Raw genomic sequence first — 22,782 nt, 5'->3', positions numbered from 1 at the left:
CAACTGTTGCGAATATTTACTTCTTTTGAAAACAAAAAAAGCAGGTTTTTTTTATCCGTTATTATTGAAACAGCTAGAATAAATAAACGTAAATTATTCAAAGCAAGTTGTTATATAAACAAGTTATTTTTATCACCGCAGGTGTTACTCGATTCTGCGAGGATATAAAGTTCATGCTTGGGAAGAAACCGGGCATCTACTGGAGAATTACATGGAAAATAACTGCTCCTGCAATTTTGACCGTAGGTAAAATTCCACAACTGTTTATTTTCTTTGTTTCACATGTGTAAATAGTTTTAATCGTATGTATGATTTTTTTAACAATCTTCGAATGTTACTGCATTTTTTTAACACCACAACTCATTTTTGGAAAATAAAAGAACTACACTTTAGAGTGAAACGAAAATGGCCTTAAAAGTTTTTTTAGATTTTGGTTTGGTAATAGTGCGGAAAAATTGCTTTTAGGCTCAAAAACAATATTAAAAAAATTTGGTTGCAGTATTATTTTATCTTGAGGTGCCGCAAAGAGCTTGAAATTTGTAAAATAATTGGAAAAAAATGGAAACTTTTAAAAAGGGCCTTTAAAGTTTTTTCTCAGATTTTACTATATATTTACTACTATTTACTATCCCCTATACTATTTGGTTCAGCTTCAGATGCCTTCTGTATAAAATTTTAATTAATATTAAACCGCCCAGGCACTTGGTGGTTTTATCGCTTCTTGTCTATTTGATGGATCTGGTTAGCTTGCCTCTTTTTGTAAAGAACACTGTTATTCTTCAGCAATGTCATTGTCGCCAGTAATCGTTTCTTATGCACAAGTATTTTTTTGCTGGTTCTTGATTAAACTTAAATATTCTCTGTAGTTCTTTCTTGATTAAACTTAATTATTCTCTGTAGTTCTTTATTCTTTCTTGCTTCTTTTTTTTTCTCAAAGCGTATGTGTTGTTGTCATATTAATATTACCTTAAAACATTTCCCTTTTAGAGCGTTGATAGTTTAGAATTTTTTATTTCATAATTGGCACATTTTTCTTTTATACAAGTCATAAATATCAAATTAACGTCTAGCTTCTTCTCTAAATTCTGTGAGGTAAAAATTAAACTTATCTGAACAGTTTCTGCTTTTAGACATTAATAAATTCCTCTATTTAGCATGATAAACTTTTATCATTTGTGGAATTCTTTTGTTAGAAGCAACGGGAAAAGAAGCACTTGACCATATTTGTTGTATTATGGAAGTGTCACATACTTCGCTTACAGAAGAATCCTTCTCTGAAGCAATTTTCTGGTTACGTCTAATATAGCAGTAGCTCTAAATTCGTCAGTAGTGTGTTCAACTTCAAGCAAATCACTAAATTTCCCAAAAATAGAACAGTCCGATATTTGTCTTGTCTTCGCTAATTTAGACTGAGCAATCACAGGACTGATAATCACAGCAAATCACACAAGCTTACTATATGGAAATGCTGTGTGTTAGATTATTGCTGTATTAAAAGTTCTAATTATATGACTAATGTATTTAAGCATAATTCAATTTTAAACTCTAATAACATTGATTCTAAACAATAACGCTCCATATTTAAAATGAAATTTGTTTAATATCTCAGAATTATTTCTGTAATCCTGAGCTATTTATTACGTTATAAACTTATGATACCGTCGTTCATTGCTTTTTATGAGTTCTAAATTTTTATTATAATCGTATAGTCAAGGTCAGGAAAAGGATTAACAAGAAATTGCATATTTTTTCTGAATTTTTTATTAGTTACTCTAAGTGGCATGTAATTGAATAATACTTTAAAATATTTTTTACTTGATACATCTGTTAGATGTTTTTTTTTCAAATTAACCCAAAATTTAAACCTTTTTTATTGCAATTCAATTATTTTTCCACAATATGTATATTCTTGTATTTTCATTAATTTATTAAATTCAAGTTTTTCTCTTTACTAATAATCGTGCAAAGTAAAAGCTCTTAACACTTTAACTGTACATTTTATTATATTAGTAATATATAGTATCCAAGAATTCTTGAGCGCGTTACAAATTTTGTAAAATAATAATTAGGAATAATGACGTTTTTTCGTTGCTACATATTACTTACACGATCATATTTATTTTATAACATTGTTACTTCTCATAATCCAATAGATGGCGCTATGTTTGGCTTGATGATGAATTCATGAGAAAATTTTATTTATTATTCATATCATGTCATTTCTCAAAACTATGAACATTAATTTTTTTTTCATCTGGGATTACGAAAAAGATGTGTGCATCGTATGCTTTGCAAGAATCTTCAGGTGTAAAACATGAAATTGAGTATTGCTTGGACTCGTTATACACAATCAAAAGATCTCACATCACGATTTATCAACTGTAGCAACTTTTGTGTAAATTATTAAAAATATTTTGCTTCTATATTTCATAACTTTTATTTTACATAACTTTATATCACTCCAATATTTCTCAGACACCCTCTATATAAGTTTATTATGATTACCAAGTTATATCTTATAACTTAGCAAACAACTTTCCAAATTCGGAAGATTTAAATAAATTATTCTCAGTTTCTGAAATTGTGCAATGCCTCAGCACTGAAAACTATTGTAACAAATATAAAAACACATTTCATTTAAAAGTAGAGAAATAAAGTTAATACATGTTATTTAAATACCTCAGATTAAATCAGAAACTTTCCCAATATATCATTCATGTTCTAGATAAGTGATTTTTCTTCTGAAAAAAATGGTAACAATTTTATAAAAAAAATTGATAAAATGTATCATAGTTATTCATTTTAGGATTATATTTTTACCGGATTTTTCTTTCTTAAAACAAACCCTTTTTGTTACACTTTCACACTTTCATCACATCCAAAAGAGTTCCTAAAGCGATAAGGCACGCCACTTTCAAACTTTTTACTTATAACGTTGACAAGGCTCGCATATAAAAGTGCATTTCATTCTCTGGAGGGGAAAAAAGTATCCACGAAGTCGGGAATATTCATCCTTTCTACACGTCATCTGTAGAAGGAAATGCCATTTTTCTCCGAGAATAGGAGTCTTGAGAATACTTTAATAGGTCTCTAGATTCTGCGAAATGCATTGAGGGCCTCTTATGCATTAAATGAAAGTGATTCTACCTTAAACGAGCTCTAAAGTTATTTTTATGGTCTACTTTTATAGTCCGTGATGGAACGAGATTTTCTCCCTCTTAGGTTAAATGAGATGCACAATTTTGGGAAGTATTTTTACTATCGCAACTGTGAATCTGCAACTTATTATATAGCTTCAAGTTCCTTTTGTTCAACGGACTGTGTTTATTAGATTATCACTGTTGTTCTATTATATAAGTAAAATGTTGATCTAATTATTTCAAGGATTATTTTCGGAATTCAGTCGTAGAAGTTAAATGATATTACACTGCTTACATTTTTTTGTCAAAAAAGAGATGTATATAAATGTTTTTAACCAGAGTTCAGTTTCTCTCAGCTTATAAAAGTTAAAAAATTTGATTTCTTGATTATTCTCAATTCAACTTCTTTTTTTTATAAAAATACCTCATTTAACCCTTTAAAGGGCCATTTTTTTTCTAGTCATATTATGTTAAAATATTTTTAGGCTTGAAATTAGAATAAGAAAAGGAATTCATTTAGCTTATTAGATAAATTAAATTTGCTGAATTAATTAATTTGGTTAATTAATAATTAAGTTACAAACGAAGACACATCATTTTTTGTTATATAAAGAACTGAAGCATCATAGTTTCTGTTTTACTAAAAAAAATTTGTCAGAAATGCCAAACTACATAAATTTATACAAAGATTGATAAATTTGGTGGGAGGCATACTTCCCACGGCCCAAGAAAGAGTTAAACTATGACATACAATTTTATATCAATAAATTATTAATAATAAACTATATAAAATTCTAAATTAGCATAATTAATGATAAATGATGCTGTATATAAGCATTAATTAACCGTTCTTTTTAATCTGATATGTTTTATTCTACGAAATAAGGTACATTAAAATGTGAAGTGTGTGTTACAATATTATATTCATTTTTAAATGATTTTATAATTATTTCTGTTAAGAAAACGAAGAAATGATTTCTTTAAAATTTATGAGCAAATATCTTGTTTATTATATTTAACACTTCCAGTGTAATTATTTTGCTTCTTAAAAATTAGTCCTCACTTTTACTAGCTTAATATATAAATATACCGATAAATTATTAATCGCAAACTGTATTAAATTCTAAATTAGCACAACTAAAATTAATCAATGCTGAATATCAGCATTCTGTTTTACTCTATAAAATAAGTTACATAAAAATGTGAAATGTGTGTTATAATATTACATTCATTTTTAAATATTTTTATAATTGTTTCTGTTAAACAACAAAGAAGCCATTTCTTTAAAATTGAGCAAATATTTTGCTTATTTTATTTAATATTTCCAATGTGATAATTTTTCTTCTTAAAATTTAATCGACTCGAGCACTATTTTAACATGTAAATATATATTAATAAATTATTAATCATAAACTGTATTAGATTCTAAATTAGTATAATCAATGTTATTAAGGCTGTATATCAGAAAAATTCTCTTTTACTTTTAGAAATAAGTTGCATGAAAAAATGAAGTCGATGTTAAAATTTTAAATTCATTTTTAAATGCTTTTATTTTTGTTTCTATTAAGAATACAAAGAAATGATTTCTTTAAAATCTGTGAGAAAATATCTGGTGTATTTATTATATTTAATATTTCTATATAATCATTTTGCTTCTTAAAAATTAATCATCTCTAGCACTAGATTAACATATGAATATTTATTAGTTATGAATATATTATTCAATATTTAAGGATTTTAGTCATAATTTCTTTGTTTTAACTTAATTTAGCTTATATAATTACGAATCAAAATAATTTGCTTTTCAAACTAGTATTTATCCTTGTAAATAATTAATGTATTGTAGAAGTCAGCGAAAATGCGTTGTCTTCAAATGCAAGACCGAAAAAAGGATTCTCCCATCATTTTAAATCAATTTCATCTCTTTTTTCTATATCTAATTGTATAGTATTTCTAGATTTTCATATTTCTGTAATAAGCTGTACAATTTTAATGTAAAGATAAATCTCAATAACAATAAGCGCTTTTTACATCTTAGATTTAGCGTAGAAGCTCAAATGTAATTTAAATAAAGCTAGATTCAAATTACAGCTTAATTTTTAACCATTTTTTTAAGATTGTTGCATATAGAAATCGTTATTTTTAACAGATTTTCTCTCGTATTCCATTTAAAAGAATTCCATAATATATTATATAATTAATTATACGATGGCATATATTAATGGTAATATCAGTCAATATAAAAAAATGTTAAAATAAAAATTAAACATCATAGTTATCGAATTATTATGTTTTATTAAAAATAAAATCACTTGACTATAATTATTATTTATCAGTTAATCACAATGCTCTTAATCATTAATTCATCTTGAATTGCTTAGAAACAATTATGTTGAAACATACCTTTTTTTAATAATAGAAAAAGGAATCGTACAACTATAAAAACTTTATACCGATTTTTAAAAAAATGTTTTAGTGTTAAATCCAATGTAAGAAAGCATATAATAGAATCAACATAGGTCAATAATGTTATAAAAATATGCTTCTGGTATAGCTGCTAGAGGGCTAGAATGTGTTGTTTTTCATTCAAAAAAACAGCACAAAGCGAATAATGAAATATGGATTCCCTTGTCTATCGTAAAATTCAGTGGTTTTCATATTGATTCAAATATATAATAAATAGAATAACAACAAAAGAAAATACTGTATGAAAATTTATTTTTCAAACTGAATACAAAATATAATGTTTATATAATGCAAATATTTTATTTAATATTCGACAGAAATTTAACCAACACATTTTATATTTGCAGGTTAGATATAGTGTAAGTTTTCTATTTTGTAAATCTCATAATCACAATGAAGAAAAAATGAAATAACTTATACATTAGAATATTACACTTATAGAAATTTTCATGCATGGAATTCAATGTTTACGAACAACTCTATGCATAATTTAACTCATCAGAAAAATAGAAAAACTATTCTTACATTTAGAAGTATCTCTCTCCCTCATAGCTTATGTTAAAATATTTATGAAATATTTTATACTATTTATTACAGTTTGCGTGTGAGAAACGAATTTTCATATCATATATGACTTGTATTTTTCCTCTTTCATGGTTTCCCGCAATTTTAAAATTTATATCATACAAGTTTTACATTCAGAATGCTTTTTAATGCTAATAAATCCAAAGAAAGAAACAAGAAAATGTGAAGAAATTTATAACTGTTGTTGGAGAATCAGAATAAACGATATTACATTCGTTGTCACAACTGTAGCCAAACTGAAAACGCCATTATTTCTGAAACAAAAGTGGCTGTAAAACATCGTTCTATGCTAATATCCGTGTTTACAATATTTATGATCACATATTCTGATACTTTCGGGAGCAACATTTCGTTTGAAAAGGGAAATGAAAGCAAAAAGTCGTTTGCATTCCACATATTCCAACGCCATTGTTGCGTTGTCGTCTGCGCTCATTTTTGTTCGGTAAAGTATTTTATTTAATGCAGTAAAATGGCAGTATTTGTTTCGTTCCATTAAGCGCTATTCATATCTTCTAAACAGAGTTATTATTTGAACCTTTTTTCATGGGAATCTAAAACTAATTTTTGTTACAGTCATAAAAATGTTTAATGGCAGTATTTCACATCGTGATTTGAATGTAATTTTTATATAGAAATCATCAAAAAGAATTTTAATTTCCCTATATCATGCAACTGAATACTCAGATGATGTATATGTTTCATATCTGAAAAAAAAAATTTTTTTAAGTTCATCTAAGGTCTGTTTTTATATTTTTTATGAAGATAACTTTATTTCAAATATTATTATATCCTTTTATCCTCTGACTGCTTAGTTTTTTTTTTTTTAAATCACTATTTAGATGCGTTGTTTGCATATAAGTCCAAATATTTTTGAAACCGGCGTCCGGACCTAAGGGTAGCGCGTCTTCCCCGTGATCTGGACGTCTCGGGTTCGAGTCCTGCTTCTGGCATGGTTGTTCTTTACCCTATGTTCTATCTATGAGGTGTGTGAAAGAGCCCCCATGTTAAAAGAGGTTGTGCAAGCGAGTGTGTGAGTGTCATCTTCATATGAGCTAGAAGTCCGAATTCTGCCCTCGGTGCTCAGGGGCCTTTACCCTCAGGAGCTACTGCACAAACTCGGCTTAAATCGCTGACTTCGTCAGCGTGCTTGTCTATGTCAAGTGCCATAAGTAACAACAACAACTTATTTTCAAACATAGTGAACTGATATTATATGTTACACAATAATATTATGATATAATAATCTCGTAAATCTCGGAATAAGCACACACTTTTTCATCTTTATTATTGGTATAGATATAGATTGAAAATATTATTAGTATAGATTATTATTTGTATAGATATTGATTATTAATAAATTTATTATTACATAACTCTCTTCAGGAGGTCGAAATTCCTCCACTCTTCTCTAATATTTCGTGGCTCAATTTTTTAAACACTTAATGTAGAAGATATATTCTTAAAAGTGAAAAATATAGTGTGTACTTTAAGTGGTGTAAATACTGAATCATCGTGCATTCAATACATTGATATAAATAATTCAATAAATAAACCATTATACTTGAAAGAGTTCAGTATTGAATTCAAAACAAACTTATTTATTTACATTTTCAATACGATAATTACAACTTGTCTCGGCATTTACTTCATTATTATAACGTTTTTCAAAATTTTAAGTAATGAAATAGATAAAATAGAGTTAATAGATCATTTTTAAAAATTCATGTTATTCTCTCGTATTTAAAAATACTTTATAAGATTGGTCGTTTTAATTCTAATGCTAAAAATATAAGAATTTTCTTCCACTTATACTGAAAATTTAATTAAACCACCAATGTCATAATTGCTGATTATTACAAAAAAATGTTATTGTTAAGCTACATTTAAAACATTCAGACACCAGAAAGTATAACATGTTTAATAATGTTTAATAACCTTTGCAGTTTGTTTTCGTGTATTCCTTGGTGGAACATGAAACTTTGAAATATGGCAGCTACGATTTCCCAGACTGGGCAGATGCTGTAGGATGGGGATTGGCATCTCTCTCAATGCTTCAGATACCTTTTTGGGCTGTACTTGCAGTTTGGAATCAACGTGGCACAACACTCAAAGAGGTAAGAATAATGAAGATTTCTATTGTCGTTTTGTAATTAATGAATTCCCGCCTGGCTGTTAAACTATTCACAACAATGAGGAATATAAAAAGATCATTACTTTTCGAAAACGGAGCAAAATGTAACCTAATGACATCTTCTAATTGATGCGTCAAATAGAAATGAAATTAAATTGGGAGCTATATTAAATTTAAACGCAAATAGCAGCATCTAGTCCGAAAGATCTTAGTATTATAATACTTGACTCATCCGTCTGCCTTTGCCAGACTCGATTGCATTCTGGCAAAGATAATTTTCATATCATGCATTTAAAGAAAAAAATGCCTGGTCTTTTGTCTGCCTGTCTTATAGCGGTTTCCTATATACCACTATTACACTACGTCATATTCAATGTCCAAACCCTCCAAGGATTCGGATCTTTTTCAATGGATTTGGAGTAATGGATTCTGGCACCGACAATTTTCATATCATGCATTTAAAGAAAAAAATGCCTGGCATTTTGTCTCACTATCTTATAGCGGCTTCCTATAGTACCACTATTACATTACGTCATATTCAATGTCCAAACCCTCCAAGGATTCGGATCTCTTTTCAATGGATTGGAGTAATGGATTCTGGCAACGACAGTTTTCATATGCATTTAAAGAAAAATGCATGTCTGGCTTTTTGTCTACCTGTCTTATAGCGGCATCCTATAGTACCACTATTACACTACATCATATTCAATGTCCAAAGCGTCCAAGATCTGGATCACTTTTCAATAGATTGAAGTAAAAATGAAAAAGTCTGATTAACTTCTTCATAATTTTTACTTTTTCGTATGAAAAGTACACAAAGAGAAGGTACTGTAATCATCTAAAAATTCCAATTTGAGATTTTAACGAGTCTTCACATTTAAAACATAACCTGAATCCGAAATAATTTTGAAATTATTTCCATTTGTCTGTCCGTCTATGAATATAATAACTCAAAAACACTTTGACCTAGACGGATATGAATATAAACTTTACACTATAGTTATAGATTTCTATCAAATTTTGAATGAAATCCGAAATAAATTTGTCTGTCAGGCTCACCGAATATCAGGTGATACGATATCTACAAAATGAAGAGAATTGGAGGGATAAAATTTGGCACTCAAATTTAACATCTAAAGTGTAAATTTGCATTAAATTTGGAGCCAAATACGTCTAGTAGTTGATGTCTACCGGTCTACACATTCACAAGCATATAAACGCAAAGACACAGTGACTTAAATATATGAAATACGATGACTTATTTTATGACTACAATTTAGTACCATGTCTAATTTATCTTTTAATTGATCAGAAAAATGGCGTCTAAATATTACATTGTTTTTTTATTTACTTGTGTATTAACTTCATCCCAGTTATTATTTACCAAAAATAATACCCAAAACTGACACACTAATAGAATTTTTGTAACTATTGTTCACAGATGTCATAAGGTTAATAAAACAAAGACATGAGAGAATATGCGAGAAGTTTTCAGAGAGAGTACTCTAGTGAGTTAAAACTCCGTATTAGAAGAAAATAGAATGAAGAAATATTTAAAATTATATAAATAGAATTTAAAAGGTGGAATTGTTTTTTACAAATTCTAGTTGTGAAAAATGCAGCAGCAAAATTAAACAGTTGATTATCTGATAGTTCAAAATTTAATCAATAATAAATTTTGTATTATTTTCGCTTCACGAATGGCACAGTTTCAGGTAGTATATCAACATAAAAATAACGCACTTAAAAAAATATATATACTTAACCATTGAATTGCACAATATTCCAATGAACATGTATAAACTACTCAAACGCTCAAAGGCGAATTTCTTATAGAATACATTGTTCGTTTTTTCAAGAGGTATATTTGGCGAACAAAGGTTTCAAAAGAACTTGCCATTTTTGGTGATTAATTATTGAGATGCTGGAGATGCAATTAATACACGATTAGCAAAACGCCGAATGCATATTTTGAATGCCTTTTTTACATTCAATTGAAGCCAAAATTTGATATTTAACTACAATTGTAATCACAAAATTGCATAGAAAGTTTCATATATTTAAGTCATAGTGCTTTTTAGTGCATTTACATGTTAATGAAAATACAGATCGAACAACAGTCTAACCCTTGATGGATTTCCTTTCAAATACAGGATAAATGCATTTAAATAGATTTAAAAAAAATCCTTATTTTTGAGAACAGTAATCAATTTTTAATTAATTTATGATCTAATCGTCAGCTCTCATTTTAATTTTATTCCCAAATCAAAGAGTTTGAATGAAATACCTCAAGAATATTTAAATCAGATCCCGAATGATTTTGAACCGCACTCATTCTGCAGTCATTTCAGAAACTGAGATATTCTTTTTTCAGAAAACTGCGATAACAATTCACTTCTGTTTCGGCCATGTGTGGCGTTTGATTTTTTTTTAAAAAAAAAATACCCACTGCGATTAATTTAACGCTGTATTTTATTTTCTGTCTGTTTTCGAAGGCATTAGGAAGAAGACGACTATTTAATTATCGTTCTTAATTTGAAACGTGAATTAATTTACGAATTAAGAATTATATTAAGACACTTTTTTTCTTACATCTGCCTTTTAATTTAAAAGTGTTCATTAATTTCAATCCACAACATTTATCTTAATTAAATTCCTCAATGCTAAACTAGGGGTGGAAAAAACGAAAGTCGAAAACGTGCTTTAATTACGTTTTCGTTTCGGAAATTAATTATTTCTTCTATGGGGAATACTTTAATTCTTTTTTAAAGAAGTCTGCATTGTTTCATACCACTTAACTCCCACAGAAAACTTTATATGTTATTCGAATGAAGTTATCAGCATGTTGTAGCCGTTCTTTTTAAAGATAATAAATTAACACTATACTCTTTACAGATATTTCAACATATGGCGATTACATTTCGAATGCTTTGTACACGTAATGATTTCAGATTAATTAAAACTTTTCCTAAAAGAGATCCATCGTAAAAAATATTTTAGCATACTCTTTTCACTGTGGTTTAATGATGAGAGGTTTGTATTTTAAAGAATCTTGTTAATAGTATGTAAATGAAAACAGTTTTATTTCTTTCACATTTTCACATGCAAATTCATCGAGTAAAAAATACACATGAAATTAAAATTGAAAATTTCGATTCTTAATGGCATTTAAGACAATACACGTTGCAATTGAAAAAACTGCCGCATGATTTTCTAAATCAAAGCAAGATTTAGATATTTGAAAAAGGATTAATTTATATAGAGTATAAATAGAAAAATTATCACAATTTTATGGAATGTTAGAACATTTACAACAATTGTAGTAACAATTACTTTGAAGAACAACTTCTAATGTTGAAAGTGTGGGGCTCCCTATAAATGATATGGGGCATTTATAAGCCCTTAAATATAAGATAATAGCAGTACTTATGTCATTATATAACTTTGTCCCACATTTTTCTGAATCAAAACTGTTCTAGATATTTGAGAATGTCTTAATGTATATAGAGTCTAATAAGAAATTTTATCACAGCTTCATGATATATTAAGACATTTACAACAATTGTGGTAACAATTACTTTGAAGAACAGCTTCTTATCGGGGAAATGCAGGATTCCCCATAAATGTTTATGAACATTTATGAGTTTTAGAGTATAAAATAGTAGCTGTACTTATGTCATTATATAACTTTGCCATTAAAAAAAATCTGTCACATGTTTTCCTGAATCAAAACAAGTTTTAGATATTTGAAAAATAATTAATCTTTATAGAGTATAATAAGAAAAATTATCACAACTTTAGGGAATGTTAGAATATTAACAACAATTGTAGCAACAATTACTTCGGAGAACAGCTTCTTATCTTGAAAGAGCTGTCCTATCTATAAATGCGTAGGATCATTTATATGCCCTTAAGTATAAGTTAGTAGTACTTATGCCCTTATGTAACTGTCGTTGAAAAAAAACAGCCCCACATTTTTCTGAACCAAAACAGTTTTAATTATTTGAGAAAGGGTTAATGTATATAAAGGATAAAAAGAAAATTTATCACAGCTTTATGGAATATTAGAACATTTACAACAATTGTAGTAACAATAACTTTGAAGAAAAGCTTCTTATCTTGAAAAGGTGGGACTCCCTATAAATGTTTAGGAACATTTATGAGTCTTAGAGTATAAAATGATAGCTGTACTTATGTCATTATATAACTTTATCATTTTTTGTAAAAACTGCCCTATATTTTTCTGAATCAAAACATTTTTAGATATTTGAGAAGGAATTAATGTATATAGAGTATAATACAAAAATTGTAACAGCGTTATGGAATGTTAGAACACTTACAAAAATAACAATTGTAACAACACTTACTTTGAAGAACAATGGTTTATCTGGAAAGTGCAGGCTCCCTATAAATGTTTAGGACCATTTATGAGTCCTGGGATATAAGATAGTAGCTGTACTTACATCCTTGTATAACTTTGCAACCTTTGGCATTTCTCCAATCTTCTCATTCTGCTACTGCGTTATTTTGGTAGAATATAAAATCGAGTATGAAAACACAGGATAAACTTGGAATTGGAAGAACAAGGGGAAAACACGAATTCGTTTTAATCACTGGTGTTTAGAAGAGATAATTTTGGTATTTTGAGCAATTATTAAATGAACCAACAGGCATTCTAATGCATGGATCATAATAGTAATAGAATGAATAACAACCATAAAAGATAGTTTTGAAATTTACATTGTATGTTACGTAATACTTCAACAGCAACTCTATTCCTATATGCGTTCGAATTCAGAAATTTATCTGTCCTCAATGAATCATATACTTCAGTTGATAATCCTTCATTTAAACATTCCGTAATTACTTTAAGCATTAATTGTTTTTTTTTTTTTTTTTTTTTTTTTTTTGCAAACATTCATGATCCCAAGAACTTCATTTTTTTTTTACTTCACACTCATGTATTTCAGTGTTCAAATTTTATATGGTATCTTTTTAACCCATTTGGTAACAAATGGGTTAAAAAGATATGAACCCATTTGCTAATAAATGGGTTGATACATACCATAGACGAAGAATATAAATGGGGGAAAATGATTATGATTTCTGTCTTCTGCCAGTGCTCATAAATGAAACACTGGTAAATTCTGGTTCTCATAAATGAAACACTGGTATGTGTTTTAGGATTTAATTTACTCACTGTTGTTGAGCTGACCACCGAAAGTGTTTTTGGTTTCAGTTCAAAACACCATTTTGGATTTGACTTCCCTGGATAGTTTAGTTATATTAACGTCCCGTTTTAAAGCAACACTAGAGCTATTTTGGGACGGACCTCCAAATTTTCAATTGAGTTCGGATAACGAGGATGACACCTGAGCTGGATCCCCTTCCCAAACATCCACGCCACACAAGTGTTTGGCCCCGACGGATTTAATAGTCGGGTCTCGATCCTGAAACCCTCCGGTTCCAAAACCGAGACCTTACCACCAGGCCACCACGGCCCTTTGTTTTTTATGGAAACAAATACAAAACGATAAATAACTGGTAAATATTGGTACCATCGTTTATCACTTTTATTATTATAACTGGTAGTAATATTAATAATAATTATAAATAATTCTCCAAGAAAATAACATAATCTCTAGTATAGTCGAGCAAAGTCAGAATTTTACTTCGGGTACTAATGTAGTCAAGAGGAAGATACTATATTAAATAAAAATAGATTCGTTATTCAATAAAGTATAGTCATATGATGAAATTGTTGAATAAATCAAAACTGATATATTTTGATCGACAAAGAAAATTAAAACAGTTATTTCCTTGCATATGGAATAAAATGCTCACTGAAAACATTCAAAAACATTTCCTTTATTGAAATATAATAAATTTCTTTAAATTAATCATTAAGCCATTCTTCATTTTTGTTTGATTATAATTTTTTAAATGATAAAATAAAATTTGTGCTTGCCTAAAAACATAAAAAAAATAAAAAAATTAAGACCAAGTTTTGTGATTTTATTCTTAAGAAGAAAATTATTTTTTAAGAAAAAATAATTTTCTTTTTTATTATTATTTGAAATATGATTTCCAAAAATGATAGCTATTGTTATTTGTAAAAACTTCAGAATCTGAATCAAAATAAAAAAAATCATCATCAAAATTTCAAAATTTTAATAAATTATCAAAATTTTAATTCATTTACCTGCCAAACAAAAATTTTAAATTATACTAAGATAATAAGAATGAATTAGTATAATTAATTTTATTTAGCTAATATTTTATGATTATAAGAATTCTATGTTAATATCATGAATTTAAAATTATGAAGAATGGAAATTTTAAATTTCTATAATTGATTTATAAATTTAAAAAATTGTCTTAGCAAAATTTCTTATTCAGATATTTGAAAGCTAATCTATGAAGTATTTATTTATTTATTTCACTACTGAAGCTTTGCTAAATGAAGAAAATCCGAGAAGCTATTAGGAGAATCATTAAGTAATTGAACTTAGAAAGCTCGACTTCATTTACTAATTGTTTCTAAATAATTAGGAAAATTCATTTGAGTGCCACATGGGGAATCAGTTTCAACAAACCGTTCGAAAAATAGATTAACTTCAGCTATCAAAGTCAAGTTTGCTATTTTTTTCATTTTTAAAGTACAAAACTGAAATAAGTTTCTTATAAATAACTCTTCTGCTATCATTTTTTTAAATAATTCGATATTTTTCTAAATTAACACTTAAATTATACCTCTTAAAGCATATGGACACTATTTGAACTGTTACTAATTAACAGTTTTTATTAAAAATATTTTATTACATTCAACCATCGAAACTAACTATTCATAATATTAACTATTCATCATAACTATTAATCACAGACAATTACAGTTAAAATTCCTACATTTAAAATGGAAAGTTTTAACTATGTTCATCTTAAAAATTGCATTCTAATTCTACTTTATTTTATCAATACAATGAAAAGCTTTTCTTTACTTGCAGAATGATAACAATAACAGATCCGTATGACAAAAGAATAATCATAAAAAGCATATAGCTTTTTTTTTTCTTTTTTTATAATTTTGTTACTCGAAAAAAATTCGTCCAATTTGAATTTCAGTTTATTTTCATAAACCTTAAGAAAAAATTCTCAATTCTTATTGTTGTAATATATATATAATATGGTAGATTGTGGTATAATTTGAGTTAGTCAAAAATAAATCCTGTATTCTTAAACTCCTCACCCATGAATTTTTTTAAACCTCCTAATAAGATGGCATCCTATTTAGTGCATTTATTCTTATCCCTATTAGCACAATATGCCCAACAACATTGCTACGATATTTTTACAACATTGACGGGCATTCAAAAACATCTGACAACATCGTAGAGATGCTATAATAGAAATTCCAATCCCTATAATAACATAAAGGTTACTTGAAATAACCAAGTGATTTTTAAGTTTTAATTGACATAATACTTTCACTTAATTTCAGATGTAAATTTTGAAAATTGAATAATTCCATGCACGTGTCAAGTGTCTCTTTATATCACAAAAATTTAATATATCCTAATAATTGCTTTAAAATATAATTTTGATTAATTCTTCCATTTTCCCTTTTAGAAACTGTGTTTATACTTCATCGTAACAATCGAAGGAAATTTACATAATTTCGCCTTTTGTTTATACTTTATTTCCAAGCTTATATTTTTTATTGAATATTTAAGTGATTACAATATTTGGGTTAGTTCATAAATTTATATTTATTTTTTTAATATCGAAATTTTTTTACAACGTATGTTTCCAGATGCTTTTTTGAAAGCTTGTATATTTTCTTTTTTTTTTTTCTATTAATTTATCTTATATTCAAGGTATAATATAATCATACCTTGTATAAAATTGTATTTTTAATAAACAAAGTACATAAAATTGATATAAATATCTCAGTTAACTTCCAGATATTTCATTTTACACTTCAAGTTATAAATCCAACATGTTTGATAAATGCAATATTGAAGATGAATGTCATCAATGTAAACACAGGTTTCAAAAAAATGTTTTTGTTACAATTTTCGCAATAGATGGCAGTTATATCGATTTCGAAATGTGAAGTATAATTTTCTTAACATAGCATTTAGTAGCTAAGATTACGTATGTTAAAGCAATCACGCAAAAGTGGTTTTTCTTACTTTCCAATTTACTTGTATTATATTTGCGTTAAAATAGCAGAAAAGTATGTTGCATTAATTTGTCCGTGTAGTCTGATAATTCGGTATGTGCTGCCATCTGTTATTAAAATTCAAGACTATTCGGCAATAAAAGTAAAACTTCCCTTTCGGAACAGTTTTTCTGAATGAAACCTCCAACTCTAATTCTCTTCAATGTGCTTTTTATATTTTCATTATAATTACGTTCTGAAAAATTTAACTAAAAAATATATGATTTTGAATTCAATATAGCTATAAGGTATCTGAATTAAAAATAAGCGAAAATTGCTTAATAATTAAAAATAACCACTTCTTATAATTTTATCAGTTTATTTATACATTTATTTCAAATAAAAAATTCCATTTTTCTTCTGCAATAAATATAATCTATATAATTTTGTTTTAATATCAAATGCCAGGAGAAGTTAAAGAGTTGACCATCGTATAAAAAATTTGAAAATTTTCTTTTCTTTTTCATGTATTTTTCTGAGTCGAAAGGTTCGAATATAAATTTGAAAGTAAATTATTCTTTTCTTAAGTACAAAAAGTTTTAAAATGTTCAAATTCATAAAAATTTCGAAATCTGACCTCTGAATAATTACAGTAGGCTTTTAATTGTATTTCCTTCATGGCAAAGCAAAAGGTTTTTGTTAGTGAGAAAAAAAATTCTGAAAACATAATTACGAAAATAATCATTGCAAGAATAAAAATTACAATTTAAAAATAAAATAGTTTGAAAGGTCACGGCAGGCATTCATCTACGAACATTCCATTGTTTTAACCTATAATTTGTAATGAAAATTTCTTTTAACTTTTCTTGAAACTAATATTAATATCTAATATATACATGAATTTAATATTACAAAGCAGAAATGCGATTTTCTTTCCTCAGGAAAGATAAATGCTTTAGTAACTAGTAAATATGGTGCTATAGAGTAATATTTTGTTTATACTAAATATTTAATAGTGCTATATAAATAAACCGTTTGTTTAAAAAATGTGTAACAAACTATGGTGTGAGAAGGATTTTGATAAAATCAATTTTAAAATAAGAAAAAAAAATTATCAATTTTTTTGAGGATGAAGGTTTTTAGTGAAAAAACACAAGGAATTAAAATTATTTTTATTTTGAACTATATGCATTTCCGACTGACTAACATACTAAATAAACATTCCAGTGGCAGATTTTTCTGATTTCATTATAAACTGTTTAATGATTAACATTAGCAATATGAGATTTTTGGATCATAAACAATAATATTGATATTTTTGCAAACGAAAGGTTGTTTTGCCTGAAGATTTGCTATTATATTTATAGTTTTCGAGAGGTCTAAAAACATCTGGCCAGTTTATAGTCTAATAAATAATTATATCAAATCAGTTGGTCAGTAGCAATAATACCGCCTATCATGTAAAGGCTCATTCACTTCTTTAATTTACCATTCACTTGCTAAACAAAACTGTCTTTTCCGGCAAAAGTCGAAATTAGCAGGAATGAAATATATCTAAACTTTATAAGTCTCTAATCCACCGTTAGGTTTACAGTCAGATAAGAATTAAAGTAATTGTACTAATACAATAGCAAATGGTTCATTTCAATTTTACGGATATTCAAAATACTGAAATTTTTGCATTGTAATAATGTCACACAATTTCGTTTTAACCACAATCTTATAACAAAAATCAGTAATGTTTTTATGGTTGTTTTTTACATTATGAGCGTGTTGCTTGCATAATACTTTTCTCAAGTTTATATTTAATGATTAATGATATCTGTGTAGTTGTTAAGTATAAAATCGAATAAACTCATATCCACATAGCATGAGTTGATTGCGTTGCATCAATTTAAATTTAGGTTCCAACGCTCAACATGCAAGACTTTAAAGAACGTGACGTCTTAACTCTGCAATTTAATTTTAAAAAATGGATTCGAATTCTTCTTGTAAATCTTAAGATCTTCTCAATAAAATTCTTTTCCAACAAATGTGAGCGTTATTTTGTCACAGAAGAAAATTTGCGTCGTTCCATATCAATCTTATGGATTGAAAGAATGGTCGCGGTGGCCTGGTGGTAAGGTCTCGGCTTCGGAACCGGAGGGTTTCAGGTTCGAGACCCGATTCCACCGAAGAACCGTCGTGTAAGGGGGTCTGTTGCACGTTAAATCCGTTATGATCAAACGTCCTCCCGCTGGTGTGGTGTGGTGTGGTGCGGTGTGGAGAGGGAGGTGCCAGCTCAGGTGTCGTCCTCGTCATCTGACCGCGGTTCAAAATTACGAGGTCCGTCCCAAAATATAGCCCTAGTGTTGCTTCAAACGGGACGTTAATATAACTAAACTAAACTAAATTATGGATTGAAAGAATCTGATGTTCCAGCATTTTGGTAATTAGAGAAGTTTTATTCATTGCATTTTGTTGATACTAAAAACAGATGCAACATTATTAGACATGAAGTAGTAAATACGTTTCTTATTTGACTTTGAATTTATGTGAATTGACTGGAATGCAATTGTTATTAAATATAAATTATAATAGTTTTAGCTATTATATTCATCAATAATAATATAAATTAAATAATATAATATATAGTTATAATTATTATACTATATAAATTATTATAGTTTTAGCTATTGTATTCATCAATAATAATATAAATTAAATAACATAATATATAGTTATAATTATTATACTATATAAATTATTATAGTTTTAGCTATTGTATTCATCAATAAAATTTGCGCTCATGTTTCCAAAATTTGTTTTATGTAAACACTGTCGGCCATTTAACTTATGAGCCAATTTCCACTTAAATTCAATTTTTTTTAATTTAATAATACTATTTTATAATCAGAAATTTTATGAAACTGTTTTGATGTAATGAATTTGCAGCGGATTAAATTTTAACATACATAATCGCCATTGACAACCAAGTGCTTAGCTCGGAATATTAGATCTGTTATAACCGACAGAGCCGAAAGACACGAAATTCGTGGTGCTACTTCAACTCTAGGTGAGCTCGCGTGTACAAGCTAAAGTTTTATTGAGCTATTATATTTACAAATTATGCATTTAAATTTGTCAAGGTGTGCATTATTTATGTTTTCGAAGTATGCATTTGCTATATTTTTTAAATGGTTTCATCTAAGTTTATATAAATATTAAAATTATTTTTTGTTAAGTTAAATAATTAGTTTTTAATGTGGAACAATGTTCGATTAAATTAAGTTTTATTAATTTAATTTATATTAATAATATTTAGTCTTTTATTGTAATCAAATGTTATTAATTTTTATATATTTTTATTTTAATTTAATTCTTTAATTTACATTAAATTTATATTAACAGCATTAACTAACTCTCATATGCATACCTTGATGCTCAAGACTTACTCGTCTTTGTAAAACAAAACATTAAATTTTAATAGACATTATGGCCATATTATTATAATAACCTTACATCTCTTCTGCTTATTGAGTACATGAGCGTTCTTACTGAAGAAAGGCTTACGATATTGTGATTCTATTAAATACTAATCTTTTCAATTAATCTATCGTCAAATAGTACGCTGTACTTATTAGTAAAGTAACTTATTCCAGATTTCTCATGCAACTTACAGGGATGATATGCAAAACATTTCGAAATAGTTATTACAGGAAAAAATGCAATGGTTTTACAGTAAAATATCCAATAACAGATAAAGACGTTGCCTCTCATGAAAAACATATTGGACATAGGGAAGAAAAGCAGCAGAAAAGTGCGCAAAGATAGCATTTGCATGAGACAAACGAACACCAGCAGCAAATAGTTAATAAACAACCGCAATATCGCAAGGCATTCAGAAAAGACTACCCGAGATCAACATTCCAAAGAGAGGCTTTTCTCTACTACTATTACTACTTTTCTTTATTACTCCTTCTAAACTGCAGCTCCGTCTCTCGTATTTTTATATTCTTCATTACAAGAGAAGGAAGTTTATGGAATGATATTATATCTTCGCTCCTAATCGATAAATCTCTAAATACATTTAGCGTATTAACCTACAACTGAAGAAATTACGCGATTAAATATTTGAAAAATAACAATAAAAACTGCGAATTTTATCAAAAAAATGGAAACTATCCTTAGAAATCATGTAAAAAAATTTTAAAAATTTCAAAGTTTTATAAAAATTGCAAGCAATTACATTGGTTAATTTTTATTTTCTCGTTTGCAAATTGTCGAGAAAGTATATAATCGTAAAAAAAAAAAATTCGTACTCGAGATTTCTGATTAATCTCCACTTTTCAGACATCCTTCAGTGGAAAAACCCTTTTTTCGAATTATATCCACCTGTTAGTCAATCTGTGGGCACGATAATTCAAGATTGCTTTGATCTAACCGGATGAAATTACGTCTATACTCTTCACTCCATGTAGACTTCCACTGTAGACTTATGTAAAATTTAGAAAGAAATTCATTCAAATGATGTCTGTATGAATGTCTGATGAAGTAAATTCGGCGTTACTAAAAAACGTAAAGAGCTAGATAAATAAAATTTGGTACACAGTTTTAGCATCTAAAATCTACATTCTTATCGAATTTTGAACCAAATTTATCAAAAGATTGATCGTTTATAAGACTGTGATTTCACATTTTTATGCAGTAGCTCCAAAACGCAATGGCTTAAATCAATGAAAGTTGGTATTTATCATGTTACTACAATTGTAATTTCGTATCAAATTTAATTTCAATCGATTGGCAAAAAAATGCCCATAATACATATTCTCGCAATCAATTCCTTAAAAATGCTTGATTCAAACCAAAGCTATATTTCATAACTATCACTCACCAATGCCAGACTACGTATTCGCGAAATTACCCATGGTTCGCAATTTTATGCGGGGAAAAAGGTGGATAAGATCTTTATTGGAAAGTATGGGAGAAAATTTTGAATAAGCCAAACCCTCTTATTTGAGTTCTAAAATGATGTAAAAATAGTTTGTGTAATAATGTTTTCTATAGATAGTGCTAAAAGTGCCAAAGATTTGCTTAATTGATTTTTTAATTATTCTTAATTATAATTTCAACAAAATCGTACAGGCTGCGGTGTCCTGGTGGTAAGGTCCCGGTTTGTGAGCCGTTGGGTTTCAGGTTCGTGACCCGATTCCACCGAAGAACCGTCGTTTAAGGGGGTCTATTGCACGTTAAATCTGTCAGACCAAACGTCCTCCCGCTGGTGTGGTGTGGTGTGGAGAGGGGGGTGCCAGCTCAGGTGTCGTCCTCGGCATCTGACCGCGGTTCAAAATTACGAGGTCCGTCCCAAAATAGCCCTAGTGTTGCTTTACAACGGGACGCTAATATAACTAAACTAAACTAAACTAAACTAAACTAAAATCGTACCATTTCCACCCATGTATTTAAATAACTAATTCCATTAAATATTCCAAAAATGTTTCTGAAAAGAATTTCTGCTAAAAAGTGCGCGTGTTAGTTACCATAATTTTAAATGAATTAACTTGTAAAAAGATGTAAATTATAAATAAAGATGAATCTTTGATTGAAATTCTAATAAAAATTGAATCTTTAAATTCCATCCACAAGTGCGAACATGATATGAAGTTTGGGATATAAATATATATTCCTGAAAATTAATAAAAGGCATATTTTTCAAAGAGCATGATAAACTAATATTTTAAAATTCTTTTTTTTAGAAATAAAAATATTCTCAAAAAAATCTTTTAAAATATTGTGATAGTTTCAGAAAGTTAAACGATGCATTTATAAGAAATTTCTTTCTATAGTACCAAAGGGAATTAAACTTGCTCTTACACTTACTCATAGTAGATATTACGAATGAGATATGAACCAAGACGCTATAACAATATGCCATATAGTTTGAGTTTATGATGAATTTTGGGGATTTACGAAGCAGTTGGGTTATGATAACAAATGAGATAGAAATGCATACAAGCCATGGTATCTTTAGGAATGAATTATGAAGGTATGAGACGCGTGGGCCATATAAACTACTGTTTAGTTTCATAAATAATTTATGAATCGCAAAATTTGATATAATTTGAAATCAAGTAGATAGATCAATCTAACGTAAGCTGTTGATGGATTAACCAAAATTCGAAACTATCTTATGATGTTAATTTGTCCTAGGATTTTGCAACATCTCGTTCGAAATTCCTTCTAATATTTCAGTTATCAAATATATTATTTTCTCTCTTTATTTTCATATAAATATATCAAATTTGACATTCTTATTCTAT

General features: G+C 28.0%; 1 protein-coding gene across 2 annotated transcripts in view; it reads left to right on the top strand.

Annotated features, from left to right (window-relative positions):
- Window positions 1-22,782, top strand: part of LOC129963083 (sodium- and chloride-dependent glycine transporter 2-like) — an 83,240-nt gene that overhangs the window by 45,610 nt on the left and 14,848 nt on the right. The window contains exons 13-14 of one of the 2 annotated variants that reach the window (XM_056077118.1): window positions 142-242; window positions 8,135-8,305. In XM_056077118.1, the coding sequence (XP_055933093.1) occupies window positions 142-242; window positions 8,135-8,305 (272 nt within the window). Of the gene's footprint in view, window positions 1-141; window positions 247-8,134; window positions 8,306-22,782 lie in introns of those variants that run through there. The other variant, XM_056077120.1, reaches the window with a different exon arrangement.

This window comes from Argiope bruennichi, chromosome 3 (assembly GCF_947563725.1).
Source record: "Argiope bruennichi chromosome 3, qqArgBrue1.1, whole genome shotgun sequence".
In the NCBI taxonomy this organism is placed as follows: domain Eukaryota; kingdom Metazoa; phylum Arthropoda; class Arachnida; order Araneae; family Araneidae; genus Argiope; species Argiope bruennichi.
This window is presented reverse-complemented; position numbering and strand designations above follow the sequence as displayed.